The sequence below is a fragment of the Dromaius novaehollandiae genome, chromosome 5, assembly GCF_036370855.1.
Source record: "Dromaius novaehollandiae isolate bDroNov1 chromosome 5, bDroNov1.hap1, whole genome shotgun sequence".
Classification (NCBI taxonomy): Eukaryota; Metazoa; Chordata; class Aves; order Casuariiformes; family Dromaiidae; genus Dromaius; species Dromaius novaehollandiae.
Genome location: NC_088102.1, coordinates 23,884,885 through 23,901,522, shown reverse-complemented (window position 1 = coordinate 23,901,522; position 16,638 = coordinate 23,884,885). Strand labels below are relative to the sequence as shown.

General features: G+C 36.4%; 1 protein-coding gene across 1 annotated transcript in view; it reads right to left on the bottom strand.

Moving 5' to 3' along the window:
* Positions 1-9,334: 9,334 nt before the first annotated feature.
* The window catches only part of GTF2A1 (general transcription factor IIA subunit 1), a 29,057-nt gene continuing 21,753 nt past the window's right edge, over positions 9,335-16,638 (bottom strand). The window contains exon 9 of the mRNA XM_026111325.2: positions 9,335-13,943. Within this exon, the coding sequence (XP_025967110.1) occupies positions 13,836-13,943 (108 nt within the window). The 3' untranslated portion in view covers positions 9,335-13,835. The remainder of the gene's footprint in view (positions 13,944-16,638) is intronic.

Genomic DNA, 16,638 nt, shown 5'->3' with positions numbered 1-16,638 from the left:
TAGGGGGAAGGAAGCATGCATTTCCATTATCATTTAATTTTCAACTAATTTTCGAATCAAAACTGCTGAAATACCATGCAAATAATGTATGACTTCTTTTGTGACCTGGACTCACCTGGCATTAATTAGAAACCTAAAGGCAGCTTAAGGGTGCAGATTAGAAAAATTCCCTAAGGAAAACACACTTAGAACTGTATGTTGAAAATGCTCTGACCATATCTAACAGGACCTTATTTAGCAAGTTACAGCAAGCTGCAAAAACATCCCTGGCAAGGGACCTTTGTTACCCTTCTGACATTGGAATAATGATAGAAGTGGGAAAATATTTATCCATATACACTTTTCTGACTGCCTTTATTTAGTATCTCATCAGCAGCTATGATAATCAAGTTCCAACTGACATATTGTATGGTTTTGTTAGAGATTTTAAATGTGCTAGTGTTCCAGTGGTGGGAGAGTGTTTGAATCATATTCTTTGTCAGAAAGAAAGAAAAGATGAAATCAACATTTATTCTAAAAGTAATTTTAAAAATACCAAAAGATCATTTATTTCAAACTTCCTTTTATCTTCAACATGACAGAAAATTTGTTCCATGGAAACTATTAGGATATTAGAAAGGTGTGATACATGGGACTGATTGTAGTATGCTTTTAAATTAATGCAGTTATTTGCTGTTACTAATGGAAGATATATTTCCACATTATTGAACTAGTTTTCGTTCTCTCCAATCCTTTCATATACTTTTTTCCATTAAAAGGGTTCTGTGTTATTGCGTTTATGAAAAAAATTTGCTATTTGTTTTATGCCTTCCATATTCCTTCTTGTGTTTAACATGGTGAAAAATATTTAAAAGCTATGGGAAACATCCAGGCAATAGATTTTAAATAATTTATTTGCTAGATTTTTACTTGTTGTAAATGTTTGTATCCTGTATCGGATTTCTGCTGTGGTCAGTCCCTTCTGCCATTTTTGGTCTTGCACGTACCCTGATGTAATACTTGCTATTTTAAGTCTAACTCAACAAGATGTATTATTTCTGACATTCAGTACATTTTCTGCTCTAGAATACTTCAGAAATAATGCAAGTATTGGAATAAAATGTTTTGCTGGAAATTGTAAGAGGCTTAGTGAGTTTTTCTGAAGGTTTTAAAATATTTTTTCTATAAAAAAGTTAAGCTATTTCTCCTGTTTCTCCTGCATTCAGCTTCACTGCTGTCCTTGGCTGGGCTGGCCCATAGCCAAAAAGAAAGACTGTGAGTCAGTCTACTTGGTAGAGGTTCCTCCCTCCCCTCCCCACTAGCTAGGAAAGGGATGTCCTAAATGGCCATCTCGGACAGGGCAACAAGGATGAAAAGGAACAGCAGCATTGCAGAGCTCTGGAGTTCCAAAACCACCATCAGTTACATCCCAGATGATCAGAAGGATCACCTAACAGCCACAAAATTCCCTTCAAAAGACTAAATCTGCTATCTAATCTTTTCCATTCTCCTTCCTAAACCTAATGTGCATGTGACCATTATGACAACTACAGATTGGACACTTCATGAGAATATACTTGCATAGTAGTAGTATGATTTTTTTTTTTTTTTTGCATGCATGCATTAGAAAGACTCTGCTGCAGGAACTCTCACATTAACTGAATAAATCTGCTCATATGCAATCAGAGAGGATCCCTCCCACTAGTCCTCCCCTTAACGTGAACATCTCTCATGCCATATTTGCCAAAATTTATGCTGCTTATAGTTCAGTAATTCTCAGTGGAAAAAAAAGTTACTAATTGTCATATATGGATCCTTGCCATCACCTTGTAAAACTATGTAAAGGACAATTCTCATTGCTGAAAACTGTCAAAGTGCTCAAATATCAGCAAGTCTTGAGATACTCTTCCCACCCTAGAAAACTCAGCTGGTTTCACTATCTGTATACCTTGCTACTGCCTGTAATTGTGCTTCTCTCATACATGAAGCTTTAGAATGCAAGGAAAGCTTTTTCGCAGCTGTAGATGCTCAGATGTATCTGCATAAGGGACCTGAAAAAGGAGTGAACAAGTGACAAAGTTTGCAATAATATTGTTATTCAGAGCAGTACGAATAACAGATGGCTATGAAGAACTCTAGAAAGACTCCTTATGACTGAATGACTGGCAGGTGAAATTCAATGTAGGTAAATGTAAAGTAATACACATGTCAAAAACAGAAGAATTTGCATCTTAAAAGATGTGCTCTGAGCTGACAACCACAATTCAGGAGCAAGATCCTAGGGGTACGATAGATGATTCCATGAAAATGTCAGCTCATGCTTCCTAGAGATCAAAAAAGCAAATCAAGTGATAGACAATATTGAAAAAGGAACAGAACATAAAGCAGGCAATTATTATATCACTGTTTAAATCCATGGTTTCTCTGCATCTTGAATAGTATGTGCAGTTCTTATCTCCACAATGGAAAGAAGGTATAATAGAACTAGAAAAATTTCAGCGCAGGATAGCAATGAGAATCAATGGCTGCTTACTGCTAAAAAATGACTAAGTAAACTGGAAAGATGATGACAGAGGATATGATTAAGATCTATAAAGTCATGAGCAGCTTGGAATAGCAGAGTTACCGAACTTCTTGCCAAAGGATATTGTGCATCAGTTTAGGGAGAGAGTGAAAATTCATGTAAGAGAAATCCATTGAAAGATAATAAAAACCAGAAACCATCTGTCTTAGGATGTTTCTGAACTGCACATGCCTGAAGGATGGGAGCACTTGGGGAGTGTGTCATATGTGCTTGCCCCATCCTTTCACGCTTCCCTAGCCACACACCTTTAGCAGCTATCACAAACAAGATTCTGGCATAGACAGACTTTTGGCCTGGTCCAGGGCAGCCACTTGTTCTTGTGCAGCTGAAACTGCCAGAACATACAGCCTATGCAGCTAAAAATCTAGCCAGCTGCGTGAAGAAGAGCAATATCCCCTGTTCATAGCACTACCTCAGTGGATTTGTTCTCATGGCTGAAGTGAAAGGGCACAACCCGGCCAGCCTCCCTCAAAACCCTGTACAGAAATTCAAAGAGCCAACGTTAACATTGTCTTCAGGGCTTCTGCTGGCTCTAGGAGACTATTTCAGACTGAAAATAGAATGTAAAACAATCCTGTTTTGAAGTGGCAGAGAATGCTATTACTTTCTCTCTACATAAGCTTTTGTGATTCTATTTGCATAATTTGTAGTGGTAATAGCTACATTATGAAAACTTTTTTCAATCTCAGACACAGCAAAGAATGTAAAGCTAACCTGGAGCTCTAGGTATGAATACTTCAAACTTTCTCTAATTTAATTTAAAGAAGCTATAGTCAACCTATGCCAATCTTCTCTGTATCTAAAGAGAGACTTTTCTTCTTCCTTGGGTGCATATCTGTTTCAGATGACACCATTTGGAATGGGTCAGCTATAGTCAAAATAAAGCACATCCTGCTATGCAATATTGGAATCTGAAAATAGCACAAGTTACAAATGTAAATTTCAATCACTACCATAGCATTTTAGTTTACTAACATAAGTAAAATATAATTCATTTCCCCTCTTGCTGGATAGTTTAAATATTAATGCTCATTGCATAGTCTTTGGAGATTCTGTAATAAAGAATTCTCTTTAAAAGCAAAGACTGATTTGAGCAGACCTCCATGCTCATGTGTTAAAACAAACCAAACCCTCCTTCCAGGGTGTTTGGTTAGGCTGTTGAGTAATAGCACCATAGTCTGCTTTGTTTTTCTAACAGATTCCAGCCATCCTCACTCTAAAACCACTCAGTAATCAAATGGTTTCTAGCTTGCAGTTAAAACTGGACTGGGTGAGACACAAAATTATTTGTATCTATTAATCATGCCTTTCCTCTGTGCACTCCCCTCCTCCTTGGCCGAGATTTTGAAAACAAATGGCATTATACTGCACTTTGATGTAGGCTTTGTGGGCTAAGGTACAAGTTGTGAAGGGCCATTATCATGCCTTGGAACAGAAGACAGCTAAGGGGTCTTAGTGACGCACAGAGATTTTTGACAGCACTGTAGACCTAAAAATTATATTGATATAATAGTATATCCATATGAAATCCAAAATATTTTTGATCTGTTTTGTCTAGTCACCTCCATCTAACCTGATTTTTGTGTGGCTACACACCATGTTGTGAAAAGTGAACAAATGCAGATTCTATTGGCCAATACACAAAGCATTTCATCAGCAGAACCCTTCAGAAACCCTCTCTATCCCTCCAGTGCACACACGCTGCTATGAATTGCCATAGCACCTCAGAGTGTCAGATACTCGGATTAGACAGGATAGCAATCCTGTGGAAAATCTGTAATTCTTATAACTGCCTGTCCTTATCTTCCACCTTGAAAATATTGGAAAAACATTCCCAAATACAGGAAAGTCTCATTGACCGCAGAATAGGACTTGGAATTCACTTGGGCCATCCTTAACTTACTCCTTCTGAGACCTGCTGCAGGATTAATACAAACCAATTTGAAACTAACTCTGCTTTTTGGGTAGAACCCCTCCTTGCTGTCCTGATTATATGCAACGTCAAGCCTTGTATGTATGATCAAAGCAACGCCTGTGTGCTTGTCTCACTCCAGGTACCACTCAACAAACCGTCTGACCTCACAAGTGCTGTGCAGAGGAGAATGATTACTTCTCTTGATCTGCTGGCTACATTGCCAAGAGGGGTAATACCATCTAGGTACTAGAAGAGGAATGTAGGATCTGGATCACCAGTAAGTGGCAACACCTCTTTTACAATTCTGAGTCAGATACTTAAAGCCAGTGAGGCCATCTCTAGGTTGCTCCCAGGACAATTTGTGGAGATCTTGGCTTGCTCTTTAGGAAAAGACAGGTTCTTCCATTGAACGTACATAAAGTTTGCTTGCCTATTTCAAGCAACCTGGTCACCCAGCAGGGGGGAGGCACATATGTCTAGGCATTACATAGGCAAAACTAGATAGCTACAGCAGATTGGTAAAAAGGTTTCTTGAGAACATCCCCTATTCTCCAGGGCTCAACTTCTCTGTAATTATGGTCATCTGAAACTGTATCTTTACTGCTACACATTGTGCACTTCCATTAAAGTTCATAGAGCTTTGTCAATTTGTTAGATGAGGAGAAGCAGACTCATTCCAGTTCTCAGCTACTCACTATGCAGCTGCGATGAGGACAGCCACCTCCTCCTCTCTTTTTAAGGAATGAAATCTGCAGTGAACATCAACTTAATTCAGAACACACATCTAAGAGCTCATCATTACAATGTGATTGGAATTTGTAACATGTCTATATACCGTAATTTCTTTTAAAGCCCTATTTTGAGGCCAAGAGGAGCCTCCCTGCTGCAAACAATGAGACCGACAACTGGCTAGTCTGCCAAATCCTATGCTGGCTGTTTTACAGCTGAACCACCCGTTTCAGCTGACATGACAGCAGCTTTTCCATCAAAAGGTAACAGTGAAGAAAAATGACAGAACTACCTCTCTTTTGTGAAGATAAAGCTGCAACAAATAAAATACAATCCATATCATGAGTTTTTACAGAAAAGCTATCACTGCAAATTCTGAGGCACTGTCCAATTGAGCGTCTTCCCTATGGCTTGCTTCCAACTGGCATATGCATGATAGCACCTCAATTATCAAGCAGCATGAAGGTTGTATTTGTGCTGCATGTGCAGTGCTGTTTCTAGTTTGACTGTAGTTGATGAATTCTCTAAATCATATGTGGATTACTGCTGCTGCCTAGAGGGAACTGTGGAAACAACAGATTAGTTTATTCTAGCTAGTTACAGATTTCCAATTAAACCCAGCAATAGTGTCTCAATAGAAAACAGCAAGAAGCATTTTCTGATAAAAGGAACTTAGAAAGGGAAGCTGACACACTGGCAGATGCACTTTCCCATGAAAAGCCCTGAGGGGGAAGAAGAGGAGGGGAGGAGAAAAGAAAAAAAAAGTCTTTTGTTCCTTACGCACACTTCTTTTTCTACAGCTGTTTTGGTTTGGATCCTATCTTTCAGTTTTTGTAAAAAAACAAATAAATAAAAATAATAGTAATAAAAAAATCTGGCTACCTTCTTTTATTTTCATCCTCTGTGTCATCTTATTTTCCTCTTCCAGAGGGAACTTTCCACCTCTACCCCCAAAAGAACCCTGTGCTCTTTTTGATGAAGGAGTTTACCTTTTCCAGATATTATTTAGGAGTTATTTAAGTAGCTGGCAGCATCCACACAACCATCTCAGGGAGAAATTACAAAGCTTTTTAAGTATATGAACAACAATTTAGGACAGAAAATGAAAACCGAAGGCTATTCTGAATTGACACTAAGAATTTGACCTGCCAAAACTAAAAACCACTCTACTTACTCTCTACACTCTTCCAAAAACAACTGAAGTGTCTGCAGGCTGTAAACATTTCTTCTTACGCTGACAAACATCTAGCATCAGTATCATCACCACACAGGAACACTTAGAAGCAATCTATCAACTCTCTAAGCTCTCTAAACACACACACACACACAATTTTATTAGGTATTATTTTGTTTTAGTATTAAAACTATTCATTAAAATCTGGCAGCAGACATTCAGTCCAAAAAAAAAAAAAAAAAAAAAATGGTATGCCAGAAATATTATTCCAAGCACTAACATTTTGTCTTTGTTAGAAGCTTTAACAAGTTAAACCTGGAAGGAAAGAACGTCCATCCTGCAAAACTTGGATTGCACACCTTTCAGAAAACTCAAAGACAGAGCAAAACCTTCAAGCAGGATTTCTACAGGATGAGTTCTGCAGTATATATCATTTAGAAATATTGCATTTCACCAGAAGACTGCATTTCCCAGAATACATTACCTGTTGCGTCAGGGTAGCCTACCTGGAGTCAGCCAGTTCCTCTGAGGGCAAAGTATTCAGTTGTTACGAAATCCTCAAATACTGGTCAGGCAGGACACCCAAGGAGCCCTGTCTGCAGGGACTTTGCAGCAGCATTCCTAGGAGAAATGGGAATAAGCCTTTGGAAAAAATCAGGAAGCCAGGTAGTTTGGCAGAAAAGATTGCCTTCCTTGTTTTGTTAATCTAAACCGTTTTCTCCATTACCAGCTTAATGACTGCTCAAAAAGATCATTCTTTACCTTGGCATTAAATCCTGCCAGCTCCTACACTGACTCCACAGCTTGAAAAGGAGTATCCCAACTCTCTAGGGATTCCCAACATGTCTTCTATTGCAGGTATCTAGAGGGCTTGTCTGCAGTGCAGTTCTGCTTCATTTGGCACCTCAAGCAAAACAAAAGCAATTCTAACTTGACAGAATCACAAGTCCACACTTACACTTACTATAGAGATTTTGATTTTTACAATTAATGATAAACTTTATTTTGGCATTGTTGTTGAAATACCCCTATCTGAATTAAATACTTGTTTTTGATTTTAATAAATTCTTGTTTACAAAACTGCACTAAAAAATCCCCAGATATATGGACATATATATTTTTTTTTTTTAAAAAAACAATCTGTCACTTAAAGGCATTTTAAAATACTGTTTGAAGAGTACTTATCTTCAGAAAGTGGCTTTTGAGTTGTGGAAGGTAAGGGACAGCTCAGCATCATTTAAAAGCAAAGTGCTATTTTCAGTTATTTATCTTCTCGCCATATTACCTCCACATTATTTCAGATTGCCTTTTTTCAATTCAAGCAAGTGAGGACATGCACATTACTACTACCTAGAAGAGGAGTTAATTGCACAGGCATTCCTCACAAATAATTGGGAACTCTTCATTCTAAATAATAATTTGCCATGAAAATACTTTTCTGAATGTTATATAGCCATGCTGAAAGGTCAAAGTAGTTCAACTGCAGTTCATTTGACTGTACTATAGATGAGGGTCATTGCATCTAAAAGGATTAGAGTGCTTTTTGCATAATCCCATTACTGGTGAAAAAATAGTTTAAAAAAGACTGGGGTCAGCTCTGACAACAACTGGCAAAATCTCCAGTTTATAAGTAAAGCATTTTTACAACCAAGAAAACCCTCAAAACTCCAAACAAACTCCAAGACTAACACAGTTTAAGACAAGCTGTAAGGAATTATGTCTAGGTGAAATTAATTATATTAAAAGCTAGGCTAACACCTTAAGATTCTTATCCTCCCATACTTCTGCAAAAAAGGATTAAACTATATAAAAATACATATATAATATATATTAAATCTATAATATATAAATATATATATATATAAAACAAAGATTGGAAAAATCTGCTATTTTTAAATACACTTGGTTTCTCAAAAAAAAAAAAAAAAAAAGGAGGGGGAACCCTTTGAAACACTTTACTCATGGCACAGCACAATTGGGAAAGCAGTTAAAATTCACAATAATTTTCTCATCTTTCCATAAAGAGATTAAAAAAATTAGGTTTGCTACTAATTTGTCACTGATCTACTTTCTTTTTTTTAGGTCCTTTTGAAAATGTTTTGGTCAGAACAACAGGCCATTTTTTCCTAAGTTCTGATATTTGTTTATTCAGAATCATCTCTAAATCCTTTTCAAAATCACTTGTAAGGCCCATTTTATGGGAAAAGCAGTATTAGATTACCAGATGGCAAGAAAAGGATTTGGACAAAACATCCCATATGTAAGAAGAAATTACCACTCCTTATGATTCTTGCCTTGCCATATCGTTACACCACTACAGCTAAAAGATTATTTCAGAATCACTGTATTCCAGAATACAACCCTCCATACAGGAAGTACAGCCTACATTCTTCTTCTCTAAATATATTTGGAATTTCAAGTCCAAATTTTAGGTTTAAAAATAAAGCATTAGTCAAGTCTCAAGAGACTGTTGTTAGCCAACAACTAAAAGGATGTCACCTGCTTACACGGGAAAGCAATTTTGTCAAATCAGTTTCATTGGTGAAGCCTTTTTAATCAGCTAGTTCTCCTCCAAGAACTCTGTATTTTATTTATCAAGACTGTCCTGCATTGCCATTTAAAAGATTCTTGTTCTAGATAGCACACTGAGTTATTCAACCAATTTTGTCCCAAGATCTAAGTCTCAGGTTACTCTAGAGAGATAATTATTAAATAAATTTGAAAATCTAGCCTCAAGATTAAAATGCCAATTTTATATAACAGTGTAATTACGCTAAATGGAGAGCCCACAAAGCAAATTCAATAGGTAGGTGATAGAGAAAGAAACAGTTTCTCTGAGCTTGAAGAAACTGTTATGAAAATAAATTCAGACTCTTCAGTGTTATTATAACCTGCATTGAACATCATATATTTAACAAATGCACATGCAAGATAGTAAATGAAGTGGCAAACATTTTTAAATAACATCTTTAATTAAAGTTTTTGCAAAGGCAAAATATTAAACTTAAAATAGGTCTTAGTACATCAAAATACTAAGTTCTCTAATTGTATTCCAAGCATGGCCTTTGAAACATAATATCCTGTATATCACAGAGGAGCAACCTTGATCTGCAATTGTACAGAATGAATTTTACAAACATAATAAATATATTTACCCCCTTACACATAACAGTATATGTACAACAGCAGTTGACAATAGTAGCTCAGAACAGCAAAAAAGGATATTCCCCCACTCCATATTTTATTGGTACCCTATGCATTCTGGAACATGTCTCATAGGATGACTGTACGTATAGCTAACCCAAGGCAGTTCTTCCTGTTAAAAAGTTCCTTTTGTTCCACAATGTCTAATCCACCAATAATTGAAAGACGCACTGCATGAACTGCTTTAAAAAACAGTAATAATAATAATAATAATAATAATAAAGTAGACAACAGGGAAACCAAAGGACTGTTTTGTTTGTTTGTTTGTTTTTAAACACAATTCCCAACCAAATGACAGTAATGGGAAAACAAGACTTTAAATGTGAGACACCTATACATAAAAATGTGCAAGTTTCTTCATCTTCTTTTGTAATCATTAATTTCAAAGTCTGAAAACAACTCTGATTTCGATGGGAGGGGAAGAGGGCAGTTAGGGTACCACAACCCCGCAACGCTCTGTAAGGCAGCCCAGTGCTAAGCCAGTGTCATTAGCCTACAACCACTATTCACTTCCTGCACGTCTTGTTGCATTCTATTGGGAAGCTCCGAGGTTTGGGAGATTTTTAGGTTTCTGGGGCTTTTTCTGTTTACAGGAACTTTTATAAACCAAAGAGATTGACTCAAAATGGACTCCAGTTCACCAGGTCTCTAACTCCTGCACTGAAATTACAGAATTTTACTCTGAGATTGTTTCATGGTGCCATAATTACTGTTAACTACCAAGTGGTAAAACTATCTTCACAGAACTAAAACCCAATGAAGCTTACTTTAACACTCCTACTCTGCAGAAGAAATACAAAAACATTTATGAAAAATTCCATTATATGACACAGTATTTTCTCTGCTCTTTTCTAGAAACTGCTTCAGAATCATGTATCACAGTCTTAGAAATCAACTGACCACAATTTTTGCTTTTAATCTTGATTGGGGAACTGAATGATGTTCAAATGCAACTCCTGATTACAATGCAGGACCAAGGAGTATGAAACCTTAAAGAAATCTTGTCGCTAATCAGCAACTGAGGGGGAGAAATAAAATCATATTTTTTATTTAAATAGTCCAATATAAAGTTCCTTACGTGACTAAATTCTCTATTACCTCACCTCCTTAACAGAAAACATACTTCAATTGGTTTTCAACTTAGCTGTTTTTAAATGACTGCACACACTAAAATCCAACAAAATTACAGCAAAACAGTTGCTTTTATGATTGAAGCACTGCAGAAATCTACTCTCTCAGGAATCCAAAAAAAAAATGTTGTCATGCGGGCAAAATAGGTATCCTGCAAACTGAAAAGGCACAAGACTCCTGGTTTTGCCTAGTTCCTCTGCAAGTTTCCACCAGCCATTGTGGTTATAATTATGAAGTTATCTTTCCCCATATTTTTCCATCATAAAAAGGTGCTCCATTATCTGTGCAAATTTAAACATAAGCCCTCTTGAAATCATTAATTGCCTCCATAATACTGAAGTATTTCAATGAAAAAAATCTATTTCGGGGGGGGTCATTTATGGAAACTATGAACATGGGAATCCCTTGCCCTCTGAAAGGAATGGTTTCTGTGGAACCTAATGAAATGGTCTGTTCGGTTACATTGTTAAAACCATGATTAAAAATTCAAGTACAATAATAAAATTAAGCAAACTACATTCTTACAGCAAGCCGCTACAATAAAATGAAATTAAAACATGCTTTTTGATTTAAAAAAAAGGAACACTTGATGTAGCAATAAGAGCACAGTTTGGTATGTTCATGTTTGACTGGCTTTCAGAAAACTTCACAGGTACTTGTATTTGAAGACAAAACTTCTTATCTGACAAGCATACCATACAATTAGCTTGCAAGAGACTGTGCAAGTTCAGATAACTTCTAACATCCTTCAAAACAGGCTATGTTTAAGTTACCTTTAAAGTTCTGGTATCCCTTAGAAATAAATAAAAAGGCTATGCAGCTTCTAGTATACACAAGTGGGTGAAGAATCAAAGATGTATGAAAACGAAGTATTGTACAGTAATCTGGTTTCCAGTAGCATAAACAGGAATCTATAGATAAAGGGATTTTTTTTTCCTTTTTACTGGTTCAGTTGTGCAGCGTCATGGGATCTGTTTGAAGTCTTTTATAAGACAATAATAGTAGATTAATGTAATAGATTTGGGAAAGACGAGGAAAGGAAGTAGCTGATACATTACTGATTTCATTGTAGTTATACATAGTTTGTGTCGACAGTGGTAAAAAAACGTTTTCTGCTTTGTTCAGAAGAAAACAAACACCAGTCGGTTTGAGATAACTTGAAGACCCGAGACAAAAATGTACTCTATGTGATTATACCACTACTTAACAATGAATTAGTAAAACCAGAAATTAACTTTTCAAAAGCTTATGTATGTGGATGGCTTACTAAAAAACATTGCTCTAGACACAGCCTACAGACTGTTTCAGTCTGTGTCAATGAGACCACAGCTGTGAAAAGTCACAGCAAGAAAAACCCTTTTTACAATGTATTTGAATTTTCTACATGTTACTGAGACTATGAATGCACTTGGTGGCAAGTAAAGCAGAATGAAAATGAGAACAGTGCTTATATACTGCTAAAATACACTTATGACTTTGTTAAATAATGTTTTAATAGTTTCATTCTCAAGAAGAAAGAAGAAAGGCCAGAAATTGTGGGTCAAATGTCTGCTTCTGAAATTCTTCCCCAATTCAGTTAAAATTATCTTTGCTGTGTCCTTTTCACTGTTTTTCTTCTCCCAAGCACCAAACAAAACAGCATTTTCTGAAATGGTGAGCCACATGAACATTCCTCCTCAACAGTTTAAGTATAATGCCCATTCCCTCTCCTCGTTCAAAATTGCATTTCTAAAAGCAGGGTTTGGAAGAATAACCAATGCACGAAGAAAAGGTGTTCACAATTCTAAGAAGAGGGGAGTGGGGGTGGGGGGAACCACTTTGCTGCTTTTTACAACAACAACCCTCTCCAAAAAAAAAAAAAAGAAAAATCACTCTAGAAAAGGCAAGTGAAAAAGCTATTACATGAGGTTTAGTGCATCTGACTACTTGATTTTCCATTACCAAGTCAGCCTAAAGATACTCTAACAAAGTTTGTGTTCTCAAAGCTGTGCAGCTCTCTTCACAAAACTACATGCCACCTGGAAACTTTAGAGAGATTAACTGCTGCAGGTAACTTAAGGCTACACTTTTTAGTAAGCAAACCTTCGATTAACAGACTTGCAGCTAACAGAACTTTTATGTGTCTTTTATATTAAAAATTTAGTCATTCCTGTGGTCTGTTCAAATATTTGTGGATGTCTAGACTACAGATGTAGTATATAAGTGAAGGAATGCATCTATTATGTGATTACCTACACATTTCATTCAAAAGGTTTCCAAAGCCTTTTTAAGTCAGTAGAAACTATTATGATTCCTTTCAGTTCAGTGATGCTGAATGACCATCAAACAGCAAAAATACAGTTAAAGGGTTAAGCAGTCTGACTTTTTGGGGGGGAGCTACAGGTGCTTAGTATTTAAAAAATATAGACCTAAGTAAAAGATGCCATTCACATGAAATAAAAATAATTTTGAAATATAAATGATCGTTTTACCATTTTGTAACTGCTAGGAACAAGAACTTGTTTATGGGGAATGGAATTGAAAACAACAAATAGATATAATAATTAATGAGCTTATCAGAATTAAAAATATTTTCCTTATACAAGTTATTTAAAATTTAACACCTTAATTCTTACCCTTCTGTACAAAGCTTGCACGCAGTTTAAGTAACATTCTTACCATCCTCACTACCAAAAGGAAGTGTTCAAAGCAAAGATTTGTACACACAATAAGCATTTTCAGATTAATAATCTATCAAAGGGAAGAGTTCCTTCAATCAGTGGAAGAAATATTTTAAAATCTTAAACCAAGGGAAGAAGGGGGAGACAAAGCCTTACATGCTAAATACCAGCTGTAGGTACCTGTAGGTAGAATTGATAATTAAGGTATTCCTAACACACAAAACCAGCTCCCAGACAATGCTATAGCTGCTACAGTCCATGGCTTGCTCATCTGAAGTAGTGTCTTTGTTGCCACATTTTATCTTTGTTCCAATAGTTTTGTTTATGCTTTATTTCTGATGTGCAGATACATATTTTGGTTGAAATACATGTCCAAGTCTCAACCTTTCCTGCTTTTGAATTTTTTTCCTCTTCCAGGGAGTTTTTGTTTGTTTGTTTTTTTGCTTTGTCTTAAAAACTTCACCATTCTGCATCCCCAATGGCTTTGGAAAATACATAATCTCTTCCATTAAGATTCATGATGCCATCTTTGAGGTGAAATTTCCATTTGTTTTTACTTCTGTGGATCTAAAAATAGGAAAAAATTTGAAATATTACTTTGCATCAGAAATAGGTAGTAATGCTTAAATAATTACAAAGGCAGAAAACCCACAACAATTAGACACCAATAGGTTACTAAAAACATCTTGAAAATCCATTCTGCCTTTAGTTCCAAAAAACACCTGTCAATATTTTCAGCTTACATTTTTTAAACTAGTAAGAGCTGTCATAGCAACTGTCAAGAAATCATGCAGCCACAGGGGCATTCCAAAATCCAACATATACAGCACATTTTTAGAGCTGGTTGGACAGAAAAAAATGGAAAAATATACATCCATCCACCTTTGCTGCTTTAATTATCTTCAGTTATGACATCCATGAAATCACTTGAAAGCCCAAAATTTCCATTTCGATCAGCATAACAAACACTTTAAACCAGCCATGAATGGGTCAAAAGAAATGCAAGTTTTACTCTCCTCACCTCTGTGAGCTCCATTCTGCATGCAAACAAATTTTGACTACTTTATACACAGGGAGATGTCAGACCTATTCAACTTTCTGCTTATTATAATATTGGAGTTGGACCCTGGAGTTCAGCAAGTACACACGTGTTAAAAAGCAAGTGGATATTTACAAGTTTTTCAGTGTGAAAATCTCTATAGCACAAAACACACAGGTTGATACAGCTGAAAAAGAAATATATCCACTAGTCTTACATTCTATACCTTCACCTTAATGGAGGATGATTTCTGTCCCAATTCTTGCCCGACAGTGCCAGGGGAGAACAGTACGATCTCCAGACAAAAAGACGGTACTGAGGATGACAGAATGAAGCTGAACGTTCTTAAGATAGAAGTTTCAACTTTAAACTATAGTCTTCCCAGTTAAAATATGGAATGCTTAAGGCTTTGTATAAAAGAAATTTATAAAAGAAATGTATAAAAGAGCAAAAGCACAATCAACTAGCAGAACAAGTTATTCAAAAAAAGAAAGGATCCTTCATAAAGTTGAAGTGAGTCTAAATGAGAAAAGAGGATCATAAACTTCATGAACTTCAGCAGATTAAAGATGTAACTAGCCAGTCTTTAAAAAACAAAACAAAACAAGAACAATCCACCTTTTACAAAGGGCATAAATCAAGGAAGCCACATCACAATTTTTCAAGACCCATCAAGGACAGGAAGTCTCACCATCTATCATTAGTGTTGTAAATCCAAACAATAAAGTAGCACCTGAACAGATATGACCATAGTAGTGAAACAATTATTAGTGCTATTATTTGCTCTGTGCTTACTTGAAACTAAAAGAAGTTAGTATAATCAGCAAATAAGTGAACAAGAAAAAGCCTGGCTTGTATACTCTACGTGCACAGATGGCATTCAACAAAAATCCCTCAGAGACAGTTGAGCTGCCATGAGGTAAGAGGGAAAGTCCTCAGATGAATAAATAACTGATTAAAGATGGGAAAATAAGAGTAAGAACACTGTTTTTACAGTTTGATAAGCTCATTCCAAAAGAGATTTGTGCTGGCTGGAGTCTGTGGTTATAAGAATTCACTGATCATCTGGAAAATGATGAAAGATCACTCATGATACAAAAAAGGATAGTTACCGAAGACCTGCAGAACATAATCACTGTCCTGACTCATTGCGTACTAAAACAGCAGCGACATTCAACACAGATGAAGGTAGTAATGAAGAAAAAAGAATCCTAACTTATGTGTATACAAAAAGAGACAGGTCTGAGCTGACAACTATGACTCAGAAATGAGATCCTGGTGTTCTGAAAGACTGATGAGAATGTCAGCTCTCTGTTCAGTGGTGTCAAAAACATGAAATATTACAGAGCATGATTACATTACTTAGTAAGTACAAGGTTCACCTGTGTCATGCATAGCTCTGAAGCTCCCTCAACCTTCCCTATCTCAAAAAGGATGTAGAAGAATAAAATAAGTATGGAGAATAAAGGAAAGAATGATCTAAAGTTTGGACAACTTCTGTACAGATAGCAACCAAGCGAACTGTGACTCTGATCTGGAACAGAGAAGACTGAGGAGGGATATGATGAACTACAAAATCATAAAAGACACAAATAAGGCAGACAGGAAGCAACCACTCACTCCTCCAAATAAAAAGCTAGGAGGTATCACATGAAACTAGTGAGTTCAAAACAAGGTAGTTCTCCGCACATACCTCAGTTATGAAACTTATTGTCATAAGACAAACTTTACAAGAATTCACAATCAGACAAATTAACAACAGAAAATAATCCACTGCTGGTTCTCCAATATGAAGGCACTATCTATAAGGATGGCAGCATGCTTGCTGTGAGCATTGATACCAATTTGCCCTCATCTCATTGTCCCAGATGCACCCACTACTGGCCACTGCAAGAAACCATATTGTGCAAGGGAGAATTTTGCTCAGAACAACTGAGCTGATCCGGTGTATTTTATACAGACAAACTAAACAGCTATTGGTAAGTGGTGAAATCTCTTCAGAGCACACGGCACTAGGGGTTCACAATAGATACTGTTCCCTGTTGAGTTCAAATTCTTAATTCTTAAGAAGGTTTTCAGAGTAGTTTCAGAGTAGTTTCTGTTTTCTAGCTTTAGAAGCTCCCAACAAGCTTTTGACTGCCATTCTGAGGTACCTCACTATCTTCATGGACTGTAAGGACCCTTTGAAGATAACAATTTTTGCTTACAGTCTGCAGGAAACAG